Genomic DNA, 25,540 nt, shown 5'->3' with positions numbered 1-25,540 from the left:
GGCAGTTAATCTAAATGCATTAAATTATACTAAGAGCAAAGGAGCTCAATATCACAAATCATTATGAGTACATTCCTATTTACTTACAAAATTTATAGGCAATACGACATATGACTAAATCAACAAAGCGTGGTAGAATGTAGGTGGATTCACTCCTCATTGTCGCTCAAGAGAATCACAGCTTTCTGATCCGGAGACGCTCTTGTTGTATCCCTACGCTCTTCTTTCATAGAGGCTGGCACGACACGAGCCCTCTCACTGATGGCCACATCAAGAGCAGGCATCACACCTTTTCTGGTAGCTAAGCGGCTAAGCCATTCGACTCACATAAAGAAGTGGCATTGGGATTCTTTCTTGTATGATCCTTATCACTTGTAGCGAGTTTCTGTATATTCTTAGCCCAGCTATATATAGCTTTCATGTTCCCTTTCAAAGCCTCAACCAGAAGCTCCAACTCATCAATTTTGTATCTGAAGAGAAACTCTTTGGCTGTCCAACCACAAGAACAAAGGTGCTTTACATGGCGCAGGCAAGAATATCTATTAGGGGAACATGAACAGACCACGGCAGAAAGGTATAAATCGTATAAGCATATACAGCACTCTCGTTTAGTGGCATCATCAACTTCACCCAGTGATCTAGACATCGGCATGTTGCATAGGTGTTTCCTCCTTATGCTCTCATTTTCGACACGTAGCTGAAGGGAAAGAGAATCATAGATGAGATAAGATCAAATCCTCTATACGAAACTTTTTAAAATTCTTATCATTAATAATCATTTAAATCGAGGCATACCTTCACTAATCTTGTAAAGGTTCCATCCGCCCCACAGGCGCTTCTCCAAAAATGGATTTTGGAGTTGGAGCTTTTGTTTGTAAGAGAATCCCACAGATAAGTCACAGCTTCCTTTGCTGCTCCTAACAACAGCTTATCATGAGAGAGCAACGTCTTGAAACCATATCCAGCATAATGTTCTATTATGTTCTGGCCATGAGGCAACCAGTCTATAGGAGCAAAACACACTGCTTCCGAACAATTGAACCCACAACTAAATTTCGAATGGTAAGCTCCAGGGAATGTGACAACATATTCAAAGGGATATTGCAGACAACGGAATACTGGAATCCCCTCAGCGATTAGAACTGAGGGTGAGAGTTGAGCAACCTGAGATACAAAAAGAAAAAGCAAGCGATCAGTTCTTATCCAGGGCATTAAATCTGATAAGCCTCACCTAATGTATATGATCCATAACATAAGCAATGAATAACAAACTGCAGCAGTAACGATTCATTTCATATTTCTTATAACGTACATGATGATAAAATAACTAAAGAAAGTAAGTAGACAAACCTAAAAAAAAATTAAAATAGAAAATACATCTTGCACCCTTACAATTTGGAGTATTTTAGAGGAAACTGAAACTATTAGTAACAGAAACTAACACCATTTACATTTATTTTCAATTTTTTTCTTCAATTAAGTATTATGATGCCAAATCAAGCAACTGGGAATTAACAGATATCAGCATTTATTATTTAACAACCCATGTTGTATCTACATTTATTTAGAAATAGTAGTAACCGCATTCTTCACAAAGCACAAACTAATTAGAAAAAGGAGTCACTATCTGGTATGCTGGAGTTCAAAATCAACGGATATTACAGAACTCTAGGTGACTGAGTACATGAAGTTGAAAATAATCAAAGCTTCAACGGGATCCATATCAAGAGTATTGATTCCTTTCAACCAGGTAATGATTAAATATAACACAACAAGTTACCCACTAACAACTTTTACAAACCATGTTCAAAAGAAGAAAGTTACTCACATGCTCGTGGAGCAACTCGGGATGTTTTGACAGCTTCGGAAACCATTTCTTTACAACTTTCGCAAACTTGAAGAAACACTTCCCTGGGATAGAATACCACACTTTAGGGCTACCCATGTGCATGTAAGATAATGAATACAAATGGTGATCTTCATTTCTCTGTTTCTCCAACAAATCAAACAGGAAAACAATGTAGTGAGAACCTACACTAAGAGAAAGCAATAAATGTGAAATCTGTAATGGAAATATTTATGTGCAATGAGATAAATGCATTCCTGAAGGAAACTATCAAGCAGATGTTGAGAACCAAATAAAGCAAAAAATCTAGGATATTCAAAATATTACCCAGCACTCTGATGCAAAGCACATCCCAATGAAAATCTGAGGAACTGAAACAGTGGATGAACTGTAGCATCCAAATGGAAGAAGGGAACCATAGAGCTCTGCAGTATTATTCAAGTTCCATCCGGATTTCACATATTTCCCCGTACCTTTTGCTGGAGTGGTAGCAACAGGAAATCCGCTTGCTATGGTCTGATTAGCCACCTCAGTACCAAAAAGCACCTAACAAGAGAATTCATTCTATGAGGTAAAAAGATAGCAGCAAATTATTGATCTTTTCTCTTTTACCTCTATTTCTTCTCTTGGTTTCTCCACAATTCTCCAATATTCGCTCTCAACTCTCGCAATTAGTGGTTCACTGCGTTTTGGGCCTGAGGCAGCTACTGTGTCATTCTCACGAAAATATTGTACCTTGAAATCATCAGCATACTTTTTAAAGCTTTTAAGAGTAAATTCAGGTCCACTCTCAAAATTAGAAACTAAATCCAATGCTTTATCTTCCTCAGAATCTCCAACACATTCATTGGAAGAATCAAGCTTCCCGATTTTTGCATCTTTTGGCATTGCAGTTTCGATCTTTTCATGCAACCTAGATCCTTTTCTCTTTGAAAACAATTTCTGGAGCCCATCAATCTTTTGTACATGCGAGCTAAATTTTGAAGCTTCCCATATCTCTTTATTTTCCAGAAGGCAGGGTGGTCTCCAGGAAGGAGGGGGGACAATGCGGCAAATTCCATAATTCTCTGCTCTTGGTCGTATATTGGCTATGTATTTCAGAGTGTCCCTGAATTCCTGCGGCAAGATTCAAGTTCATTTAGATTACCATCTGGCATCTACAGAACCAAATTCTTTTCCATTGAGCCACAATGGTAGAGTAAAAATGGGGGGAGAAACCGGATGCAGCAATATACCTCTTCAGTTGGTCTGAACACCGGAGCATCATCAAGCGGAGGCAAATATGAATCTTCGGGATGCCATCTAGCAGTAACCTACAAGATATTCCTTAGACAGGATATAATGGTCTTACTGCTACACAGAATAAGTTCCAAGGTAATACAGTTTATAAAACAGTAATAAAAGGAATAAATAAAGAACCTTCACACAATCATGGCAGTTTTCACATCCCCGTATCACTCCTTTGGGGAGGGGAGCACCAACAGGAACTTTCTGGGGAAGATAACTTGATTATTAGTCATTAGGGGCAATCTAACTGAGAGCAATTCATTAAGAGAAAAATGAAGAAACACTGTCAGGTGTTGACCTGACTATAAAACTGTATGCTACGCTAACTATAAAATTGTAGTCTAAGAATAATAAGTGAATAAAATACGCCAAAAAAGCTGTGCATGTGACCACTTAAGTAATGCCAAACCATAAAGCACATCGAACAGTGTATTTCCATACACTTAAGATAATATTTCAGTTACAATCTTCATTTATGAAGCAGGTATGATGGATGTATCATTCGCATCATCCCTTAATTTCTGGTCACAATTCAGAATTTCAATATGCAATAGATAAAAGAAGTTTCAAAGCGCCATACTCATGTTCTGATCAGGCGCTAACATGCAAGCCTCGTTTTAAAATTGTCTCAAAATTATATCAGGTGGCTATACAAATACCTTAACGAGTATGTCAGCACTTAAGAATGCATCAAAATTCACAAACCATGCAACACAAAGTGTACATCCCTTGATTTAAGAGAAACCCACCTATAAGTAATACCAGCTGACAGGGATCTCAAAGATAATCGAACAGCTTATAATAGTACAAATATTGCTACAATGATCTAATTAATGTTTTCTATTTTGTATTTATGTCCTACTGCATAAAATGAAGGTATATTATGAACTTACATCTACAAATCCAAGAATAAGAGGAATTTCAAAATATGTTTAACTGCATGTTTTGATATTTGGTAATATGTTCATCTATAATTGCATAGGAGAGAATAGAGAACGACCAAGTTATTTCCAATCTGTGCAGAGTCGTCTTGATGCCGAACACGCTCAAATTGGCCATGAGATATCCATGGTCTCTGTAAAAGTGACATCTTAAATGATTCGAGGTCAGAATTTCTAAGAGGAACCCCAACTAACCCAGGTCCACGATCCCTTTCTGTAGCAGAATTCGGATCAGTTACTATCTTCTTCAATTTCAGGGATGTCAATGACACAAATCCGGGTGGAACTGATAGATTCTCTTCTTCGTTGTCTGTGACATTCTTTATAGATCTCTTCGCCCCGACCATCAGTCTCTGACTATGAAGAAGCAAAAACCCTGTTGTTGTTAAACTATGATCTCAATTTCATCAGTGACTCACAACTAGAAAGATAAACACTGAAATGTAATTCATCTCGTTATGTTTCACATGTCTCTCCTGAATATAAAAAAAATCACATTTTTAGTGCTTTACATCTCTCTCCTGAACAAGACTGGAACAAAACATACTACAATCATGGCAGCCCTAATAAAAACTTTTTAATTCACAAGATTCAGGTAAAATTCGAAACTTCGAAATTCAGGTAAAAACTTTTTAATTCACATTAGGAAATAACAGAACAATTTCCAGTAAACTCAATTAACCAAGAAAAAGTCTTTTAAGCAGAATAATTGCGTAATAAACCACATTGCTACAGATACAGAAGCAATAACAACTACTGCACTCAATTGTACTGCATGTCACCAAATTTAAACAAAAAAAAAGAAAGAAAGCCGAGAACAGAATAAAATTAGAATGAAATACATACCGATGGAATAAATTAGCAGTATAGGAACGTCATTAAAGAAAAGGAAGCAGCAGAAAGAGGAGGTAATTTGGAATATTATCGCTCTTCAGTATTCCAGCTTATACTGATAAACCCGGATTCAAAAATTGGGAACAAGAACATTCTTGAATGAATTTTGGTAAGTAAAAATTTTATTGTTTTTCCATAAATAGAAACAGTGATACGTGGCGTGGGCCGTGGATTAAAATAATTTGGAAATTGGGCCAGAAAGACGTGCCATGGATTCATAGTCTTGCCATCGTATTTTTTGAAAAATATATATACAAAATATAAAATGTATGATTGATATCAAACCTTGAAACCTATGATTAGTTTTTTTATATACAAAATATACCCCATCAAAATTTATAAAGAAAATTATCAAGCCCAACACAAAATTATTTGATATTTTCTGGGAGAGAAGTTGGTACCAATATTCTAATTATTTTGGGCATTAATTGGGCCTTACATTGAGATAAGGCCATCTAGTAGTATAAGAGATTGTTTTAGAAGAAAAGAGTAGATTTGACATGGCTATTAAAATTAGGCTAATTTAGACGGAGGGAGTACTTTATCAATTAAGCAATAAACTCGTAGTACCATTTATAAATGGGTCTATCTTTTGTGGATGGGGAAGTTACGCACGCCCTAATTACTACTAGGCCAAAGTATATCACATTTGTAATTATGAGATGACCCTTAAACATAGGGACTGCGGAACTAAATTAATTTAATTGTAATTAAAGAACCAAGTACTATATTTTTGGTAAATTTGACAAATCAAGCGCCACTCTTTTGTGGTTTTATGTTTTCACATTACAAACAGTCCTTAACTTTGCTTAAAATGGGTTAAAATTTATTTTAAAAAGTAACCAGTTAAGTAATTAAATCCTTGATTATAAAACTACCCACATAAATTCCTTTTTGAAATATACAAATCAAATACAATCTTCATCACACATCACTAACTACAAACACATACTCACTAATCTCCCTCCTAAACATGCTACATCACACAAACATATAAATTTATATATAAGTATATATATACCAATAACAAAGCGATTATCAAATCCCACATACTTAGATGAAAACCGAACTACTATCATCAACAAACCGCATATCTTCAAGGCTCGATGGAGCAACATTGGAGCCATCGAAATCGAACAAGAATCCATAGTCTTCCTCACACTTTGTAGCCTCACCCAATTTGTTGTGGACATAGCCATGAGAGCTCGAGCAATAAGGCTGGTGATTCATGTGATGGTCACGTGATAGGTCGAAATCAAGCCCGAGAGAGGTGCTAGGGTTAGGGTTAGGGTTAGGGTTCGGGCCGCCTACATTGTGTTGGTGGGATTGGTTGTGATTGAACAACGAAGTGATATTTTGATGGCCACAAGGTGTAATGTTGATACGTTCATTATTTGTTGAGGAAATTATGGGATCGTCGAAGTTATGTGGGCTCATGAAATTGTTGCTATTTTCACTTCTTGATTTGTGGAACACTCTGCATAGTACCCAATCTTCCTGTAAAAGGTGATCATGGATTAATTAGTTAGATAATTAACACCATATATGCTTCAAATTTCACCTATTTTATCTAAGTGCATGTATGTCCATGTTGAAATTAGGTTTTTACATCTTGTAGATGCTACACCTAATAAAATAGGCTACTTTTAATAAATCCAGTATCAAAGATACATCATCTTTTGATAAAGAGAGTGTGTGTTTGTGTGTGTGTGAGAGAGAGAAAGAAGATTAGGATAAAAAGAATTATTCATGTAAATGAGAGGTGAAAATGTGGAGAGAATCTTTTCACGTAATAATTTCAAAGGAGTTTCGTTCAAGTTTCTTTCAACATGATTGCCACCTAAGTCACACATAATCTTTTATTCTCTTTCAGTTACTCAATCAACACATGTAAACACAAATTAAGGAATTAACCAACCTTAGGTGGGACATGTGGGTTTTCAAGGCGAAATTCGTGCATGATCCAACCGGTTTTGGTCCCATTAGGAGCCCTGTTCTTGTAAAAAACCAAAGTCTTCCTCATCCCAACGACGGCCTTCGTCTGAGGATCAAGCACCGTCCTATCCTTCCCCGTGGCCTTCCAGTAGCCGGATGTAGTGGCCCGGTTGGTCCTAAACCCGGTTGCGTACTTCCTATCCCGGAAGCTAAAGAAGTACCACTCGTTCGAGTTCAATTTAGCCACCTCTGCACAAATAATATTACACGTCTTAATTTCTTAACGTTCTTGACATATGCCACGAAATGAAAAGGAAAAAGAATAGACGCCGTATGTGTTAAGAAATGAAATTAATGGGATTGTACTTAAATTGAAATGAATTATTAGGATCCCATCATGTTACATTATGTTGCTTATGTGAAAAATTCTACTAAAGTGACAAAAAAGTTGGTTACAAGTCACCAAAGATTCGCAAGGCATGTTTGTTTTTTTCATTCAAAATGGATTTAGAAAAATTAATATGTAGCAATGGGAAAATGTGTGTCACCCTTTTCTACATAGATGAGAGAGTTACTTCTGTGGTGAGAAGTCTATGTCACACATTTGTCTTCATCTTCTATTTTTTTTAACAATGTATGTATTATTGAAAAGATAATTATCTAACTTTTTTCTCAATTCCCTTTTCCTAAAAGAATGAACCTGAGAAATCTCCTTTTTAAGGTCATGAGTTTTGTAGTACTTCTTAAATCTTATCCAATTTCATCATAATAATATAAAGTAATTGAAAGATTCATTGAACAATGTAACAGAAAGGCAAGAAAAACGCCCCAAACTATTTTATTTCTTGAAAAAGATAAAACCCTTTCTGAAAATCGTCACTTTAAGATGAATTTTTTTTAAAAAATATGCATGGGTGAAACAAAAGACACATGCAACAAAGTAAGTTAGTCATTCTAAAATTCAGCTCTGCCTCTTAGATGAACAAGACAACAAACTTTTCTTGACATAACTTTTTTTGCTTTAAGGTTTTTTAATGTAAAAAAAGTACATGCGTGACTGATTTTTTAATGAGATAATTAATTATTTTATTTTATTTTTATCTCCAACACAAAATAAAAACACAGAGATGCATGCATCTAAAATAATGTTTTAAACTAAAATTCTTTCACTGAGAAAAACTGTGTGGTCTTGATTAAGATACAGACAACTCATGCCCATAATGGCCCTCAAAAACCATCTGAACATTTAATTCAGGTAAATTAATTATTTAATTTTGGACAAACATTCACATGCCATTTGTCACTCATAAATTCTCTTTACATGAAAATAGTGAAGGAGAGAGCAACATCCAACCCCCAACCGGCGGAGGGAGGGTGGTGGTTGAGAAATATTATTTCCTTTCTCGTATTATACCGATGATAAACATACACGTGGCGTGCACTGATGATAAAAAAAAAAAAAAAGAGAAAAACCTACCGGGAAGCTGCCATGGCTCGCAAACATGGAGATCGATCTCGACCAAGGTCCCTCGGAGAACCTCTTCATTGGTGATCTTTTTGTAGAGATAATGGCAAACGAGCTCTTCGTCGCTAGGGTAAAACCTGAAACCCGGTGGCAGCGTCTCTCCGATGTCCCGTAACCCCATTTCTATAAAGATGATGGAATACTAAGGTCGAATATTGATGATCTGTAAAAATAATTCGAATTTTCTTTTCAAGGATGCTAAGATAATCTCTACCCCTATTTCAATTCTCTCTTTTCTGAGGGGTTTTGATGCGTTTTTGTGTGTGTGTGTGTGTGTGTATATATGAGAGAGAGAGAGAGAGAGAGATGAGAGAGACGATATAGTTTAGGCACTTTCTTATAGTAACATTATTCTTCAGCTTATTCATGCTTGTGCGGTTAGTTATGGTTGTGCATATATATACACTTATAAATGTGTGTGTGTGAAACTGTGGGAAATAGGAAGAAAAGCCAAAGTGAGAAGAAAGGTAAAGGAGGGAATTAGGCTGCAATAAAAGAGTAAAATCCAAACCCCAGGAACAAGAAAGAACCTCCAAAATACTACTTTTAATTAGCTATATTCATTTTTTGTGACCTTTTTGAGGGGTTGTTGCGAGTAAATACAAATGCAACGTGACAAATATGGATACATTGCTCAAATAAAATCTTCTAATTCAATGTACTTGGTCTTTTACTGCCGATTGTCGTCAGCTTCTCGCAGCAAATTAAGGATGAATTTTGAAATATTTTAGTAATAAAAGCAACATTATGTCGAAATATTGCATTAATTAACGTAATTAATTAAAATAGGGTCTTTTTTATTTGGATATATATTTGTAGCTAGGTGAACATAACTTGTGAATGAAATATTGCTTATTTTTGTCAAAATCGAATAGCAAATCAACAGTCATATCATATCTAGTTATCTACTCTATGTGTGAACTGATTTGGGTAATTAAACGCGTAATTTAGTAGGGAAGGTATTATTTCTCTTTATTTTTTATTACAAAAACATGGTGAGAAACATCAACAAAATTATTTTCCATATGATATACTCTCTATAATTAATGATGTTGCAACTCGAGCTCCGATTAATCAATTTGATTGAATTGATGAAAGTGATAACTAGGGGAGACAAACATAGTAGATATAACTAGGGATTTAAAAATTGAAGGTGATCGATGAGCAAATAAAGACAAGTTTACTGATGTAGAATGCTAATCATGCAATAGGAAAATCCATCCTGTCCTTTCTTGATCTGAAACCAGAATAATTTAAATCCACAAGAAAAACTGTGGGCCCACGATATTTTCTTTTTTTCCGGTAACGAAATGAGTGAAAATCCTAGTAAAAAATAAACATGGAGTACTATTTTTTTAATTTCAGGAATTATTATATTAGTGCTATGTACACTATATGAGGATACATTATTAAATTCGTATATATAAAAATTATGAGAGTGCATCAGTTTAGAAAGATCCTATAATAATTAACTTTGAGAAGACTGTATTGAAAATGAGAATATCCCAGACAAAATTATAGGTGTCATACTATGTATCATTTAATTAACAATAATTAGGTGTGGAGCATATGGTTTAGATCATGACAAAAAAAGTGGGACCAGCTTTTGTTTTGATATTTATTTTCGAATTTTTTTGAGAGGGTTAAATTTTGCTTATGTTAGTTTTTGGGAATTATTAGGCCATAGTTCACATTTTAAAGAGCTCTAAAATCCAAGAAATCAAACTTTAATCAATTATTCAAAACCAATTAAAATTGATCTACCAATACACAATTTTCCCATCAAAAATAATTTGATGATGGTCTAATCTTAATTGGTTGGAAAGATAAGGATCATGTACCTTGAAAATTATTAAATAAAGGCAAAATAAAGAGTATAATTACGTTTTCGACTAACATATACATCATTTTATCGTAAGCAGAAGGCATCAAAACTGAAACTGACTAAATCAGATTAATTAAGTATAATTTGTAGGTTGTATTAAACCCTATTACGGCCACGTCTCATTAATGACGTTGTGAGCTTAACATATACTCATATTTCTTTTCTCCTAATTAATATAAACATCCCATATTTGGTTCATTAACATGCATATATATATATATATATATATATATGTTGCTAAAGTTTTAGACTTTATTATTCTATATTAAGTATATTAATTATACATTCAAAACAATTGAATCTGGTAATTTTTACAGTTGATTAATTATTTACAAATATTAAACTTCAAACTAACTTGACATGCCATAAAATATTTAATGAAGTGAGTTCACAAGAGCATCATCCATTTTGCCGTGGTATATTCGAACAATTATTAAAGATTAAAAAACCTTCATACAAGCAATGATATAAATGATATAGTACTAAAAAAATACTCCCTCCGTCCCATAGTATTAGAGTCATTTTGCCATTTTTATACGTTCCATAGTAATAGAGTCATTTCATTTTTAGTAAAAGTCAACACATTTTTCCACACCTATTTATTCTCTCTTATTTTTTTCTCTCTTGATCTTTCGACCTTTTTCATTTTCCACTTTATTGTCCATTTACTTAACTCACCTAACATGATTTTTCTTAATCTCTGTATCGAAAAGAAACGCATCCATTACTATGAAACGGAGGGAGTATCAATTAATTAATTGTTCTTTGGAATCAATAGAATTTCCTAATTTGTCTACTCTGCCCTCCGGATCATATTTCAAATTTTTAATCGTCCTACTTCAAATTGTGTTTAAATATATTCTACTCGTATCAGCTCAAGCCACGTGTGTCGATGATCATCATAAATATATACATGACATGATTATTTAAATAAAATCATACTCCGACGATGAGTTTCATATTCATCTTTCTTGAAAGTCATTTTCACAGAAGGAAACCCTACGATGTCCCCATATATATAGTCCCACGAGTGATATCCACATATTTTTGTGTTTATTTTTTATGTGCATAGATTTGTTATCTGTGAATTTTTTCTTGTTCCTTCTAAAAAAATCGTGATTATGAGTTGTTAGGGTTAGGGTTTTAGTAATTTCTTGGACTTTAGGGGCGTGAAAGAGTGACGGCTTCACATTCTCTTTAGAGGTGGATAGGTATGATAGTTTTACTAAAACCAACGTACCGTATACCTTATCGAAAATTCCGTATGAGAAAAAACTATACAATTTATCTTATGAAGTTTTTTTGGTATATTGTACTTCAATATACCTAATTTTTGGTATGACGAAGTTCAATACCGATACCGTATCTCATTTTCGATATGTTATACCAAAATTTAGTATATTGCACTTTTCTTGTATATCAGACTTACAACATCAATGAAAATAGAACATTTTAGATTTTAGAATATAATTTAGATTTTATAATTCAAAAAACATCTACTATAAAATATTATTTATATTTAACTGCATATACAATAAATTCAGTATATATCATGTATGTCGTATATACCATATTTTCGGCATATACCTTAATTAATGTATTTATTGAATTTCGGTGTGTTGTACTATATGAAAATTCATACCAATATACCTTACTGAAAATTAAGTATTTTTGGTATTTTTTTTCGGTATAATAAGGTCTGTATTTTAGAATTTTTTCCCCACCTCTAATTCTTTACACATATATGTGAAAACTATCATGAAGTATGTAATGGGGTATTGATTTTTTTCCCCACCCCTAATTCTCTACACTGATATAATTTCTTGAAGTGTTGGCGGCCGGGCATAACTCATGAAATCGCCCGCCAAATTTGTTTTCTTTTTCCGTTATATATAATAATCTTTTCTATTTTATGTGTAAAAATATAATTTACATCCATCCAAATTTGTTTCTAATTAAGTAAAAACATAATTTCGCCCTTCCATTTGCAAAATCCTGACTCCGCCCACGATACTATAATAGGGACAATCCTATACAAACGTTATTTATTATGTATACATACAAAAATATTGTTGTATATATAGAAAAAGGCACTAACTCGTATAAAAAGTATGATATTTATTTGTGGTATAACTATAAGTATAATTATTGTAAACTCACCTCTATACATGTATATAATTTGTTATTGGATCGTAGAGAGACCAATAATTTTGTTCTCATTTTCAAAGTGTCAATTCAGTTTATTCACTTCCATAAGTCATGGCCTCTAAATGGGGACGTAAGATGGGAAAGAATGGGTCCCTTTACATGTCATTCTCTCCTTGAAATCATTATTTCTTTCCACCTATACCTAATATACTTCTTAATACCTAGCTACCTATACTCATTATCCCAATTACAATAATTATTCTAATATTTTGCAAATTAATTATGTTAGCAAACTTAATTTCGTGAGTAGTATTTTTATATAGTTCGGTTTATAAGATTGTATCTCATGATTAAATTAGTAGTGTGTTTGGTTCATGAGATTTAGTCCTCCAATTCAATCCTAGATGGATAATCATGGGATAATTAGTCATAGCTAATCCCCTATAACTAAAATAATCTCACAACTCAATCCTAGATTATATATTGATATTATTTTATCAAGGAAATCGAACACCATCTAGGGAAGAGAAATAAATGATACTCTATTTTCACCAAGTAATACGTCTATAATAAAAGTTTGTAAGTACTACTTTTGATGAAAGCTTGTAACTCAATTAGCTAGGTAATGACCATCACACGTGTTTCTATAATACATAAATCTTATTTGACAAAAAAATTTCAAGCTTAATTATCTTATAGCTAGCAGTACTATAATTACTTAGTTCTCCAATTTTCTCCGAATTCGGATGAGTTTATTTTTTGGGTTATAAATGTTTCGGCAAATTACAAACACGCTTTTGTCATTGGATCCAATAAATATAAAAAAATTGAACTTCAAGAATTCTATTGGACCAAACAAAAGTTGATGATCCAAAATGATGAAAGTTCAAAAGTCGTAGAAATTCGGGAATCTATACATGCTATTACCAAATTAAAACAATTAATAACATACTTATATACTTTGAATGTTATAGATTTTCTCCTGTATAAGTGACTTGCACAAGATTATGACATATAGGTAATTATTTATTTCGTTTAGCAAGACTATATATGTTATTATTCGAATTAATCAATTGTCTCATGGGTGTTTAGCATAAATACTTACAAGTACTTACGGTATATACAACAAAAAAAATCGTTAAAGACATTTTTCAATGCAATAAAATATACTAGTTTGTGTTTCTAAATAAACTGATAACGACTTATTGTTAGTGTCTCTATTAAAATTAATAAACGCAAATGAAAGTGTCCCAAAAAAGCAAAAGATTAAGTTAATTTGTCTTTCATTTATGATTACTTTCTTTTGCATTCGAAAATGTTGTTTGTTTTAAAAATTTACCATTGCAAGTATTTGCGTCTTAATTTTTATGTCCTTAAAACTACTAAGTTTTTTGTAGTGTTATCTGATCAAATAGCTTAGTAATTTTTTCTTAACTAAATAAATAATCACTATACTACTAGTATTAACTAAGTTTCCTTGAAGTATGTACATAAGCATTCAACTGTTCCTACTATCTTTTAAAAACTTTCTGTTTATCTACATAACTTTAAATTTATACTCTAGCACAAAGATTATAATTCAAATAGTTCACTTAATCATATATCCTAATTAAACTAGTAAAAACATAGTAGGACCAAATTAATATTCACACAAAATTAAACTATGGCCCACACTTCGATAAGAATCGAACTAATGACCTCTTCATTAATGATATTAATTTAAAGGCCACTGCTCAACCAATTAATTAATGATTATATATATACCATGAATTTAATGCGTATAATCAATTTGTAATACTATTTATGGTATGCTCGATTCAACTTCAATAAACTAGAATTTAAAAATTCCATAGAATGAAAAAAGCAAACGGTCTAGGCTAGCTATTTAATTGTCAACAACTAATTTTGATTTTATTATATTAATTCTGTTCTGATTAAGAAATAGAAAGCTTAAATTAACAAAATTAGCCAGGCCAAATTCTTCCAAATATAGCATTTGATGTTCCTTAATTATATTTCAAGCATATATCCAACCACTTCTACTTTAATCAACAAATGTCTTAATTGCAAATCTATGGTCGCCAATTTTATAGAAAGTCATCATCAACCTCTTCCCTTTCTGCATAATTTATCTAAATCAAATGTCTAATATATTTACCTAAAGGAAGAAACATATATTCTTTCTATTAACCTATCTCAAATCTATTTTCCGCATATTACAATTTACACTTATTTTCCTTGTACACATTATTTGATCTTGAAAATTAAGTTGGCGGAGGCGACTACACCAATTAACTTAGGTTCGGTTTCGATTTACTATATATGATTAAAAAATACTATTGTTATGAACTTTATGCTTTACTACTTTTCTTTTCTTAGAGCAAAGAGTGCCACTAAAATAATCTATATATAGAAGAATATAAAAATGTTCATTTGTCAGCAAAAAGAATTTACAGGGCCCTACGTAGCGGTCCCATTAGCAAAGTTTATAGTTAGCAGTTAATTATAAATTAATTAAAATTTGTAATACTTCATTACTGTCCTAGGTTGACAAGCAAGCTTCTTTCACTATCACTTTTAATTTTAATTTTAGTTTATATATTGAATATTCTTAATCCACTTCCTTTACAACAGAATAACTAATCTTTGTTATCCATTTTTAAGATAATTAATGCTCCCATCTTACTTTAGGGATAACAATCATATATAAAAAGACTTGTATCACAAGATTCAGAAAAGCTTAAGTTTAGAGATAAAATCTTATGGTACTGCACACTTTTTGACAAATGAGACCATTACTTTTCATATATCATGTATTACAAACATACGTCTTTATGCAAAAAAGAAAAGTGTGTGATAATAATTCAAGATTCTTTTATTGACATTAAACAAGAAATTCATGTCGCTTTTTTTCTATAGTTTGCCTTTTGTGTTTTATGAGGCTCATTTCATTTGGGCATACCTATTTTAATGCAATTTCAGTAGACGACGTTGAAAATGTTTTATGCGCTAAAAAATTGAACCGGGGTAGTAAAGTCATCAATATGCTACATTGTATCATGGATTTTGGTCATCAGACATTATTTAGAGAGCCAAAACATAATTTATTATTTAAATTTTCTAGTTCTTCTTATTTCTTTTTAGGTCCTTAAGGTTTTTGATTGCTTATAAATAGTGGATGTTTTTTTTTAAACACAATTTTTATTATTAAAGTTATTTACATCAAGAAACTAGATATTCTCTGAATAGTACAATCATTTTTATACGTTTTTTTCATCATATATTCTTTAGAATTAATACTATATAATTGAACCTTAGTAGCTGTCTGAAGCTCACCAAGCTGGATTGTCTAGTTGTTGGAAATAATAGATATTAGTATAAGAAAAATACAATGATTAGCTGCTAGCTGTTATTCAAATAATTGTGGCATATATTACATCCAATGGGCACGTGAAAATAACAAGCATGTAGATATAAACAAAAAGGTCATTTTAATAGATTTTAACTTCAATTGAACTTAGATCATATCTTATTATTTAAATCCAATTATTTGGCGTAGCTTCTATTTATGACGCAAAGTTTCGATTGAATGAATTGATTTTCGCAATTTCTGGGTTATATCACACGTCGACATGTTGTGTAAAGCTTCCTGCAATGACAAGTGTTCAATAATTTGCTTCTAAATTTAAATTTATCGTCACATTTTTAAAGCGTGTGTCCAAAGTGATTAGGCCCAGCGCCAGCGCAATCGCAATCGTGGAATATTATAAATTATTTTTATAGTAATAAAATAAGGGATGAAATATATTAACAATAATTTTATTCGTCGTGCATGTATGATTATTTATAGACTACTCGAGTGCAAGATTTTAATAGAAATGGTCCTCGTTGTTCGTGTTGAAAATGTGGGGACACCGACTTATAAGTTTGATAAAGTGGGAAAAATATATGGTGGACTATTAATTTACACATGCAGAAACAGATATAATGTATAACTAAAGTTGAATATAATTAAGAACTACTTTTTTAGATAAAAAAATTTGCATATAAAGTACTAATTTATTAGATAAAATATTGAATGGTGTAGATTTTATTCATTCAGTGTGTGCAGTATAATTAAGTAGTAATAATTTATTAGATAAAAAATTGAATATAATTAAGTACTAATTAGATAAAAAAAAATTGAATGGTTTAGATTTAGATTTTATTGATTCTGTGTGCAGTGTATATACATTTTTTTTCGATAAATCAAAAATTTCAAACCACCCAATAGTGGCGAGGTAGAGTACAACAGCAAAGGCGTACACGGATTAAAAAACGGAAGAAAAAAGTCAACAGAGCTAACAATATAACAAGAGCAAAAACAACAGAGCTAGAAGGAAAAAACAGCAATCGAAAGCAAGGCACACCACTAACTAACAAAGAGAAGGCAAATAACAAGAAGCTACCTGAAAGAAGATAGCGAGTAGGGAGCAAGAGGCAGCGCCCACCTACTTCGTGTGTTTCTCAAGCCTTCAATCTTGGTGTCAACCCTCCCACTCTCTGATGACGTTCCAATCTTCCAATATTTGTCCCGGTGTAAAGGGGAAGTGAGGGCACCATCCTCTAATCCACGTGTCAGTGCAGTGTATATACATAATTAGGCATTACAAGGATAAAAAATTGAATGGTATATATATATATATATATATATATATATATATATATATATATATATATATATATATATATATATATATATATATATATATAGGGAAGGGGACGTTTGTAAAATAACTAATTTTAAAATTATAATGTGCTTTCAATCTAGTGCTCTCACGTAGCACAAAACATGCAATATTGTAAACACTAAAATGCAATATATATTTATAAAAGTTGTAGATGGATTTCCGCATATTGCAATTTATATTGTTAAGTTTTGTATTGTAGACATAGTCTGTTTAATTTGCATTATATATATAGATGAATTGCATTTATATAAAATTTATTTTGCTTTATAGACAATTTATATTAAATGCAAAATTCAACAATATAAAATGTAATCTGCATATAACTAAAATGCAATCTGCGGAAATCCATCAAGCTTCACAAATGTATATTGCACTTTAGTGCTTACAATATTGCATGTTTCGTGCCACGTGGCAGCACGAGATTGGATGTACATTGTGACTCTAATTAAGTATGAACCCTAGTGGGATGTATTCATATTCTAATGCTAAGTATATGTAAAACACAGAACACTTGTTAGTCCATTGGATCTTGTGAGTTAGGTTAGATTAATGTCACGTGTCATCTAATAATGTAGTTCGGATGATAATGTAGCATTTAGTCTAATAATGTAGATGTTTGGTAGTATAACAATGTAGTGTTTCAGTCTAATAATGTACATCGGCTTATAATGTACATCGGCTTATAATGTACTTCAGCTAATAATGTAACTCGGATATTATTATCACAACCATCTCATTCAAGGATCCAAGGGCTGTGATTTGTATGTTTTACACTAAGGACCATAATACCCTATATATAGGAGAGGATTAACCCAAGATGTGTGATAGGGTGGCATGAGGTGCGTCCATCCTTAACCAAATAGTCAGCGGATCAATTCCTACCTTAAGGTATGAACCAAGCTTAAATCCTTAGGCCAACTGTCCTAGCATTTGAGATGACTACAAATCAGTGCAAACCTCGGTCTAATATAAAAAAAAATACAGGAAAGGATTAAAATATTTGATGTTGGTTCGTTAGTTCTCTTACGTAATTGTTGAATCTATTACGAAAAATAAATTTACATAGAATCAAATCCTAGAGTATATATATATATTTGTATTATTCGTTGTATTATCGAGTATACATATGTGCATGTACAGCTCATGCTGAGGTGCTTCTTTTCTGAATCCATGTTGGTTATTAATTAGATTCTATTATTGCACATGGGAAAATAGTGAGATAGTAGTAAAGAGGAAGCTTTTTATCTTCTTCTGTTTAAAAATACTTAGGGCTTAGGTGTATCTTGTAAACCAAGAGAAAAATTTAGCTACTAAACATAATATGCAAATAAATCCTAAAATAAGTAGGTTTGTATTTGAATATAGATATGCATGTCACTAAATCATATAGATCGCTTGCGTCAATTTTGGTTCAAATATAAAGTAAAAGTACTTTAACTTTTATTATTTGACAGATCACTTGCATTTAGAGTAACTTGCTCACAACACTCATCAAAAATATTTTTGTTCAACATATATAAATACGAAAATAATTAATAAAATTGACGTGACAAAAACCCATGCACGAACATGCATGCCCCCACTCCTCACACACTTTAAATAACGTGCAACTTTTAAATAACAAGATTTTGTATGCAGTATATATGTTCTCTTTTAACGTTTATCTAAATATGGCCAAAATAAACAGTACATATTTTTTATTCATTCCGTTAATTCTAATTAGGTCATATGGGACACCCCTAACTATAGACAAATATTATGAATTAAAGAAATCTAGTGATGATAATTGATAAATATCATTACTTGCAGCTGATCATCAGACTCAATCATCTCTCAAATATTTTATAATTTTATACCAATGTCAATTTATAAAGATTCGAGCGATCTAAGGTATTCGAATTAATTAATGACCATCTTTACAATAATTAATGTATGTAAGAATCGACAAATTAAATAAGAAGCAGTCTCTCTAACTTGGAGTTCACGTTCTCATCATCTTTGTTATTGTTCAAATAATTTGCACACGCATGCCTATTAAATATAGTGCAGCTTTTTTTTATATGCAAATTATTGTGACCGAATTCTTTTGCCACACATAAATATAATTATAAACAACTCTTTTGCAAGCATATATTAATTCTACTTGAAAGAGTTGAAACATTACATCCACTTGTTGCATTTATGATATATATTATTTTAAATTATAAAAAGAGCATTATAACTTTATAAGTTACTCCTTGGTAGTTATATTTAGCATTTCTTAAAAACAATAAATTGTTAAGTGAAAAGTAAAAATCCTAGCTATTTGAGTATTTGCACAAAAAACCTTTTTAGAATTTTTTACCCTAAAGAAAATAAAAGGCAATGTTCCCAACAACTTAAACTATTGCTTTTAAAAAAAATAACTACTCCAGATTAAGAATAATCGTTAAAATAATACCAGTATAATTAACCAAAGAATTGATTTCCAAGCAAGGAAAACATGTTATGATAATTGAATTAGATACATTTCTGCAAAAAAATGAAATAAAAAATCTTAATATAATCTGATTATTAATTGTACTAAAATATGAACCAAATCAATTTATAAATGGCCCAATAATTAAGAGCCCAAACCAATTAAACATGGGCTAAAAAACATTTTTTAACAAGAAAAACAAAAGGGGGATTTTTTTGTATTAAATGGAATTCCATAATTTGAATCCAATGAAAGAAGGATTGAATGTTGAAAGATGAGTGTTAATTTGTCACTTTCTTCCAACAGCAAAAAATTCCGCCAAGCATGAATTCAAAATTCGATGGCCGCATTTTACCGAAAGACATTTTCCTATATATTTCAAGAATGCTCCAAGGCGAGAGCGCGCGAACCCGGGATGCAAGCCCACGCACGGATGATCTTATCTGGCTTCAAACCCACAGTTTTTGTTTCCAATTGTTTGATCCAAATGTACATAAAATGCTCCCGCATGGAGTGTGCGGGTAAAGTGTTCGACAGAATGCCTGAACGGGACCGCGTCTCTTGGAACGCTATGATCTTCGGGTATTCGATCAATGGGCAGATGGGGTTGGCGCATTCGCTCTTCGACTTGATTCCTGAGCGAGATGTGATCTCATGGAATTCTTTGGTGTCAGGATATTTGCAAAATGGGAATTGTTTGAAGTCGGTTGAGGTGTTCGTGATGATGGGGAGAGATGCTGTGGGATACGATGAGACCACGTTTGCTGTTGTTTTGAAGTCATGCGCGAGTTTGGAAGACTATCTATTGGGGCTACAAGTGCATGGAGTTGTGGTGAAGTCGGGATTTGAATGTGACGTGGTGACTGGAAGTGCTATGTTGGACATGTATGCAAAATGCAAGAAGTTGGATGAATCAATGCGGTTTTTTCGCAGGATGCCGGTAAAAAATTGGGTGTCATGGAGCGCGATCATTGGTGGCAGCGTTCAAAATGGTGAGCTCGTGGATGGGGTGGAGCTGTTTAAAGAAATGCAGAGAGAGGGAGTTGGGGTTAGCCAATCTGTTTATGCTAGTGTTTTCAGGTCTTGTGCTGGTTTATCGGATTCAAGGTTGGGTTCTCAGTTGCATGGCCACGCGCTGAAGAGCGATTTTGGAGCTGATACCATAGTTGGTACTGCAATGTTGGACATGTATGCTAAATGTGGCAACTTGCTTAATGCTACGAAGGTTTTCGACTCGTTTCCAAACCATAACTTGCAATCATACAATGCTTTGATTGTTGGATATGCTAGAGGCGATTGTGGATTGGAAGGTATGCAGCTGTTTCTGCTGCTATTGAGGTCTAATCTTGGTTTTGATGAAATAAGCCTATCTGCTGCGTTTAGTGCTTGTGCAGTAGGGAAAGGGCTTTTGTTAGGAAATCAAATACATGGTTTAGTACTTAAGACTCCCTTCCGTTATGATATCTGTGTGGCCAATGCCATTTTAGATATGTATGGTAAATGTGGAGCATTACGCGAAGCTTGTTCTGTGTTTGATGAAATGGAGAGTAGAGATGCTGTATCTTGGAACGCAGTCATTGCTGCTTGTGAGCAGAACAACAATGGGGACACGTTGCCACTATTCGTTGGTATGCTTCGTTCAAGAATGGAACCGGATGAATTTACATATGGAAGTGTTCTGAAAGCTTGTGCAGGTGGGCGGGCTCTGCAGCAGGGGAGGGAGATCCATGGTAGAGTCATTAAGTGCGGCTTGGGGTTGGACTCGTTTGTGAGCAGTGTGATTGTTGATATGTATTGCAAGTGTGGGGTGGTGGAGGAGGCTGAGAAGCTCCATGACAGGATGGCGGAACAAACGCTTGTTTCGTGGAATTCTATTATTTCTGGGTATTCTTTGAGTGAGCAGAGCGAAGGGGCACAGAAGTACTTCTCTAGGATGTTGGAGATGGGAATTAAGCCTGATAACTTCACTTATGCTACGGTCCTTGACACTTGTTCAAATGTGGCGAATGTCGGGCTTGGGAAGCAGATCCATGCTCAAGTGATCAAGCAGGAGCTGCAGTCGGATGTGTACATTGTTAGTACATTAGTTGATATGTATTCGAAATGTGGGAACATGGGTGACTCTGTTTTGATGTTCCGGAAAGCACCCAGCCGCGATTTTGTGACTTGGAACGCGATGGTTTGTGCCTATGCTCACCACGGATATGGGCACGAGGCTCTGCAGGTGTTTGAAGAAATGCTGCTCGAGAGAGTGATGCCAAACCATGCAACATTCGTGGCAGTTCTTCGTGCTTGTGGGCATATTGGTCTTGTAGACGAAGCGCTTCACTACTTCCACGCTATGAAAAACGAGTATGGACTGGATCCGCAGTTGGAACATTACTCGTCTATGGTTGATGCGCTCGGAAGGTCTGGCCGGATCATTGATGCGTTAAAGCTTGTCGAAGATATGCCTCTGGAGGCGGATGATGTGATTTGGAGGGCTCTTCTTAGTAACTGTAAGATGCAAGGGAATGTCGAGGTGGCAGAGATAGCAGCGAGCGCCCTTCTGGAGATTGATCCTCAGGACTCATCTGCTTATGTTCTTCTATCGAATATCTATGCTGATGCAGGGATGTGGGGCGAGGTTGCGAAGATGAGGAGGATCATGAGACGTAGTGGGCTGAAGAAGGAGCCGGGGTGTAGCTGGATCGAGATCCAAGCCGAGGTGCATATGTTTGTAGTGGGGGATAAAGCTCATCCGCGGCTTGATGAGATATATGAGAAGTTGGATGTTCTAATGGCTGAGATGAAACCTGACATTGATGTGTTGTTTGATTTTATGGTGTACGAGGATACAAGATGGTGTGCCTACTAAATTAGAGTCTTGAAAAATATCCAAGGATTTTCAAACAATTCATTTCTTTATTTCTTCTCTCATTTGTTAGTTGACACATCATTTTGCAGAAAAAGTTCATTTTTCTAGATTTTAAGTTGCGACAGTGGAAGCAATTAGAGCATGATGATTTATATAATTATTTGTAAAAACTGTGTTTACATCCGTACGAAAATTGAGGCAATGATAAAATATTTTTATTGGATAGATGTATTAATAGTCTTATAATACAAGCTATATTTCATACCTACAACTGAAAGAAGTATTTCAATTGATAACAAACAGAAATCATGATACACCAAAGTCAGCCTATAATTAGAAATCAAGAAAGCTCATGTTTTCCAATAAAAAAATGTGGCAGTGATTCAGAAGAAGCAATCTTCCATAGGCTTCAACCTTGCGGTGTCCTGCTATGAAAATTGCGGTGAACTGCTAAGGGAACAAACTTTGGCGGCAAGACAATTCTAAGGAAAAACGAGTATCATCTTCACATGAAATGGGAAACGTGCGCCACCAAGTGCAGCTAACAGATCATTCTATTAAGGAATTGTTAGAGAGTGCAATTATTAGTGATTTACATGTAAAGTCGCATTCGGGAGGTGGAACTGAATTCAACTCTATACAGCATGGTCAAGGTCCTCATATCAGCGATTGGTGAAGCAGTTATACACACAGATCGAGGAATACATACCAGCTCCTGATGACCAATGCTGGTGTCAAAAACTACAAGCTCACTTTTGCTGTTTTCTTCCATCCTTTTTACAACACGTAAGGGTCTTGATAGGATTCATCCTATTTGGCTGCTCAATGCTGATGCACATACATAGCAAGGAGCAAGGACTTCAACAAAAAATAAAAGCAATAAGTGTCCACTGTCAATGTCTGGCTACTATGACCAAACATAATACTACATTCTTTTCCAACAAATAAAACAATACTACTTACTAGAATAAACCAGATTTAAACGCCCAACAATAGGACCTTTCAGAACAAGCATTAATGCAGCTCTGAGGAGTCCAAATGTTTTAAGCTACTTTTTATTTTCCCATCACTTTTCTAATAACACAAGCATTATTAGTTAATACTTACATACAAAGGACTGTTGGACATTATACTACATTCTTTTCCAACAAAAGAGAATGTGAATTTCTGATTCGGGCTCTGCTTCTTCATTCCGTGGCGCTTCCTGTTTGTTGATGGACCCAATTCCCGGATTTTCTTGCTCATATTTCCTAACCAACTCTTTTCTTTTTTATTTTGCTTCTTCTTTTCGTATCTACATAGTGTACTTCTCCATTTTGTCGTTAAAGTGGGCTTATATTCTTTTCTGTACCAAACGAACCCTTATACTCAAAAGTGGACTTAATTTTGTATCAATACTCGTATTAACATAATAGAATTTACTGCATTTATATGCGACAGAAATAAAATCAAAACTATGTACATTGTACAAATTCCAAACTTTTCAACGCAGTGTCAAAATTTCAAGATTTTGATGTCAATACAATGACAACACAATATCAACCTTTGACACTGTGTCCAAGTAAATCTTGAAGTTTGTACAAGTTTTGTGGCTATCTCGACTTCTTTTAGTGTATGCCTCTCTTCTTTTCTTCTTTGTGGTGGGTGATCATTTTGAGTTGGTTAGTTTAAGTTTTGGGTTGTCTTGGGTAGTTTGTTTTTTGTCGACGTAATAGGTTCGTGGATAGTAGTCTTTTATTGTTACGTGTGTCTCTCTATAATTCTATTGCTCAACTCAATATTTTCTGTTGCTATTATGTTATAATTTGTTGATATTTTTTAATATAGTCAAGATCATAATTTAAAATTTGTACAGTATTTAGAATTTGCATTTAATTACGTCCATAGTACACTATACCAATTTGGAGTCCATTGCATTTACCATGTTATAGTATTAATTAATCAAGTAATACGTCACAAACATTGGATTAATATGAAGTTCATGTTTTAATCGAACAAACTTTGCTACAAGACAATTACTCCCTCCGTTCCATAGTAATAGAATCATTTTGCCATTTTGGTACGTTCCATAATAATAAAGTCATTTCCCTTTTTAGTAAAAGTCAACACATTTTTTCACACCTACTTTACTCTCTCTTACTTTTTTCTCTCTTCATCTCTCTACCTTTTTCATTTTCCACTTTATTCTCTCTTTACTTAACCGATCTTACACAATTTTTCTTAATCTTCGTGCCGAAAAAAAACGTCTCTATTAGACTATTACTATGGAACGGAGGAAGTAATAATTAACTGCAAATATGATAATTATAATTACTGCATGCTGAAGTTAAACAACTTCTCATAATTCGAATATAATTAAACAACTTCTCAAAATTCAGGGAATAAAAAATTAAATTAACTACATTTGAAACTCTTTCAAATCCAGACCATAAAATAAGTCAAATCAAAATTAAGACTATAAATCACAATATTCATATAGTATAATTAACTAATCAAATTTTATGGATGACATCCTGAATCAACGGAATTTGTTCTTTGGATTGGCCTTCACGTTAAAAAAATTTCTCCAGTAACATAAGTCTTCTGCATTTGTTTAACACATTAACAATAAGGTACATATAATGACATACTAGTATTTGATATAGTATTATTTTATTTATTAATTTTCAACATTATATATGAAACCAATGCAAAAAAGGCAAGCTTTCGAACTGAGTGCAACAAAACATAACTTCAGAGTTGGGGCATAGAAGTGCACATTAATTTATACAACTAATGGTGATTCTAATCTCTGCCAAACTTCAATTCATGTAAAATCTAAAAATATGCTTTTAATACATTAGTAAGCAATATATGATAGTCAGATTAACCACTCAATTACCAGCCAAGAAAACCCCACTCGCCACACCTACATCTTCATTTATGCCTATGACACTCTCTCAACAGGTGATGCAACTAGCTAATCCCATGCAAGTATCAAAATTGTATTAGGGAATACAGGTACGTGATATAGTGATCAGACTCGAACATAATA

At 33.4% G+C, this 25,540-nt stretch overlaps 3 protein-coding genes across 7 annotated transcripts; 1 reads left to right on the top strand and 2 right to left on the bottom strand.

Moving 5' to 3' along the window:
- Nucleotides 1-5,060, bottom strand: LOC125222893 (putative lysine-specific demethylase JMJ16). Of its 5 annotated transcripts, XM_048125769.1 has the most exons (10): nt 4,921-5,060; nt 4,134-4,431; nt 3,266-3,337; nt 3,082-3,159; nt 2,459-2,962; nt 2,320-2,392; nt 2,174-2,217; nt 1,829-1,987; nt 796-1,164; nt 1-697 (listed from the first exon to the last, which is right to left on the bottom strand). In XM_048125769.1, the coding sequence occupies exons 2-10, from the start codon at nt 4,419-4,421 to the stop codon at nt 302-304; spliced, it is 1,983 nt and encodes a 660-aa protein (XP_047981726.1). In that variant the 5' UTR covers nt 4,422-4,431; nt 4,921-5,060; the 3' UTR covers nt 1-301. The 5 variants fall into 5 exon arrangements, with proteins under 5 accessions (XP_047981726.1, XP_047981724.1, XP_047981723.1 ...); XM_048125767.1 differs by having other exon boundaries at nt 2,174-2,392; nt 4,134-4,464; XM_048125766.1 differs by having other exon boundaries at nt 2,174-2,392; nt 4,134-4,450.
- A 754-nt stretch (nt 5,061-5,814) lies between these two features.
- LOC125224337 (NAC domain-containing protein 21/22-like) lies at nt 5,815-8,820 on the bottom strand. The gene is made up of 3 exons (XM_048127718.1): nt 8,381-8,820; nt 6,887-7,152; nt 5,815-6,465 (listed from the first exon to the last, which is right to left on the bottom strand). Exons 1-3 carry the CDS (start codon nt 8,547-8,549, stop codon nt 6,022-6,024), a joined length of 879 nt encoding a protein of 292 aa, XP_047983675.1. The 5' UTR covers nt 8,550-8,820; the 3' UTR covers nt 5,815-6,021.
- An 11,115-nt stretch (nt 8,821-19,935) lies between these two features.
- On the top strand, nt 19,936-22,582 carry LOC125219998 (pentatricopeptide repeat-containing protein At3g02330, mitochondrial). Its single transcript, XM_048122098.1, has one exon. The coding sequence runs from the start codon at nt 19,990-19,992 to the stop codon at nt 22,504-22,506; it is 2,517 nt and encodes an 838-aa protein (XP_047978055.1). The 5' UTR covers nt 19,936-19,989; the 3' UTR covers nt 22,507-22,582.
- Nucleotides 22,583-25,540: the final 2,958 nt, after the last annotated feature.

The sequence above is a fragment of the Salvia hispanica genome, chromosome 4 (assembly GCF_023119035.1).
Source record: "Salvia hispanica cultivar TCC Black 2014 chromosome 4, UniMelb_Shisp_WGS_1.0, whole genome shotgun sequence".
Lineage (NCBI taxonomy): Eukaryota > Viridiplantae > Streptophyta > Magnoliopsida > Lamiales > Lamiaceae > Salvia > Salvia hispanica.
This window is presented reverse-complemented; position numbering and strand designations above follow the sequence as displayed.

What these genes read in the sequence shown, in the direction of transcription:
- LOC125222893 (XM_048125767.1), bottom strand. Translation starts at nt 4,421, where the DNA reads ATGGTCGGGGCGAAGAGATCTATAAAGAATGTCACAGACAACGAAGAA. An exon ending in CACAGATTGGAAATAACTTG is followed by an intron (nt 3,338 to 4,133) that starts GTCGTTCTCTAT and finishes TATCTTCCCCAG; the next exon opens with AAAGTTCCTGTTGGTGCTCC. An exon ending in TGTTCAGACCAACTGAAGAG is followed by an intron (nt 2,963 to 3,081) that starts GTATATTGCTGC and finishes ATCTTGCCGCAG; the next exon opens with GAATTCAGGGACACTCTGAA.
- LOC125224337 (XM_048127718.1), bottom strand. Translation starts at nt 8,549, where the DNA reads ATGGGGTTACGGGACATCGGAGAGACGCTGCCACCGGGTTTCAGGTTT. An exon ending in CGAGCCATGGCAGCTTCCCG is followed by an intron (nt 7,153 to 8,380) that starts GTAGGTTTTTCT and finishes TTATTTGTGCAG; the next exon opens with AGGTGGCTAAATTGAACTCG. An exon ending in ACCCACATGTCCCACCTAAG is followed by an intron (nt 6,466 to 6,886) that starts GTTGGTTAATTC and finishes CACCTTTTACAG; the next exon opens with GAAGATTGGGTACTATGCAG.
- LOC125219998 (XM_048122098.1), top strand. Translation starts at nt 19,990, where the DNA reads ATGGCCGCATTTTACCGAAAGACATTTTCCTATATATTTCAAGAATGC.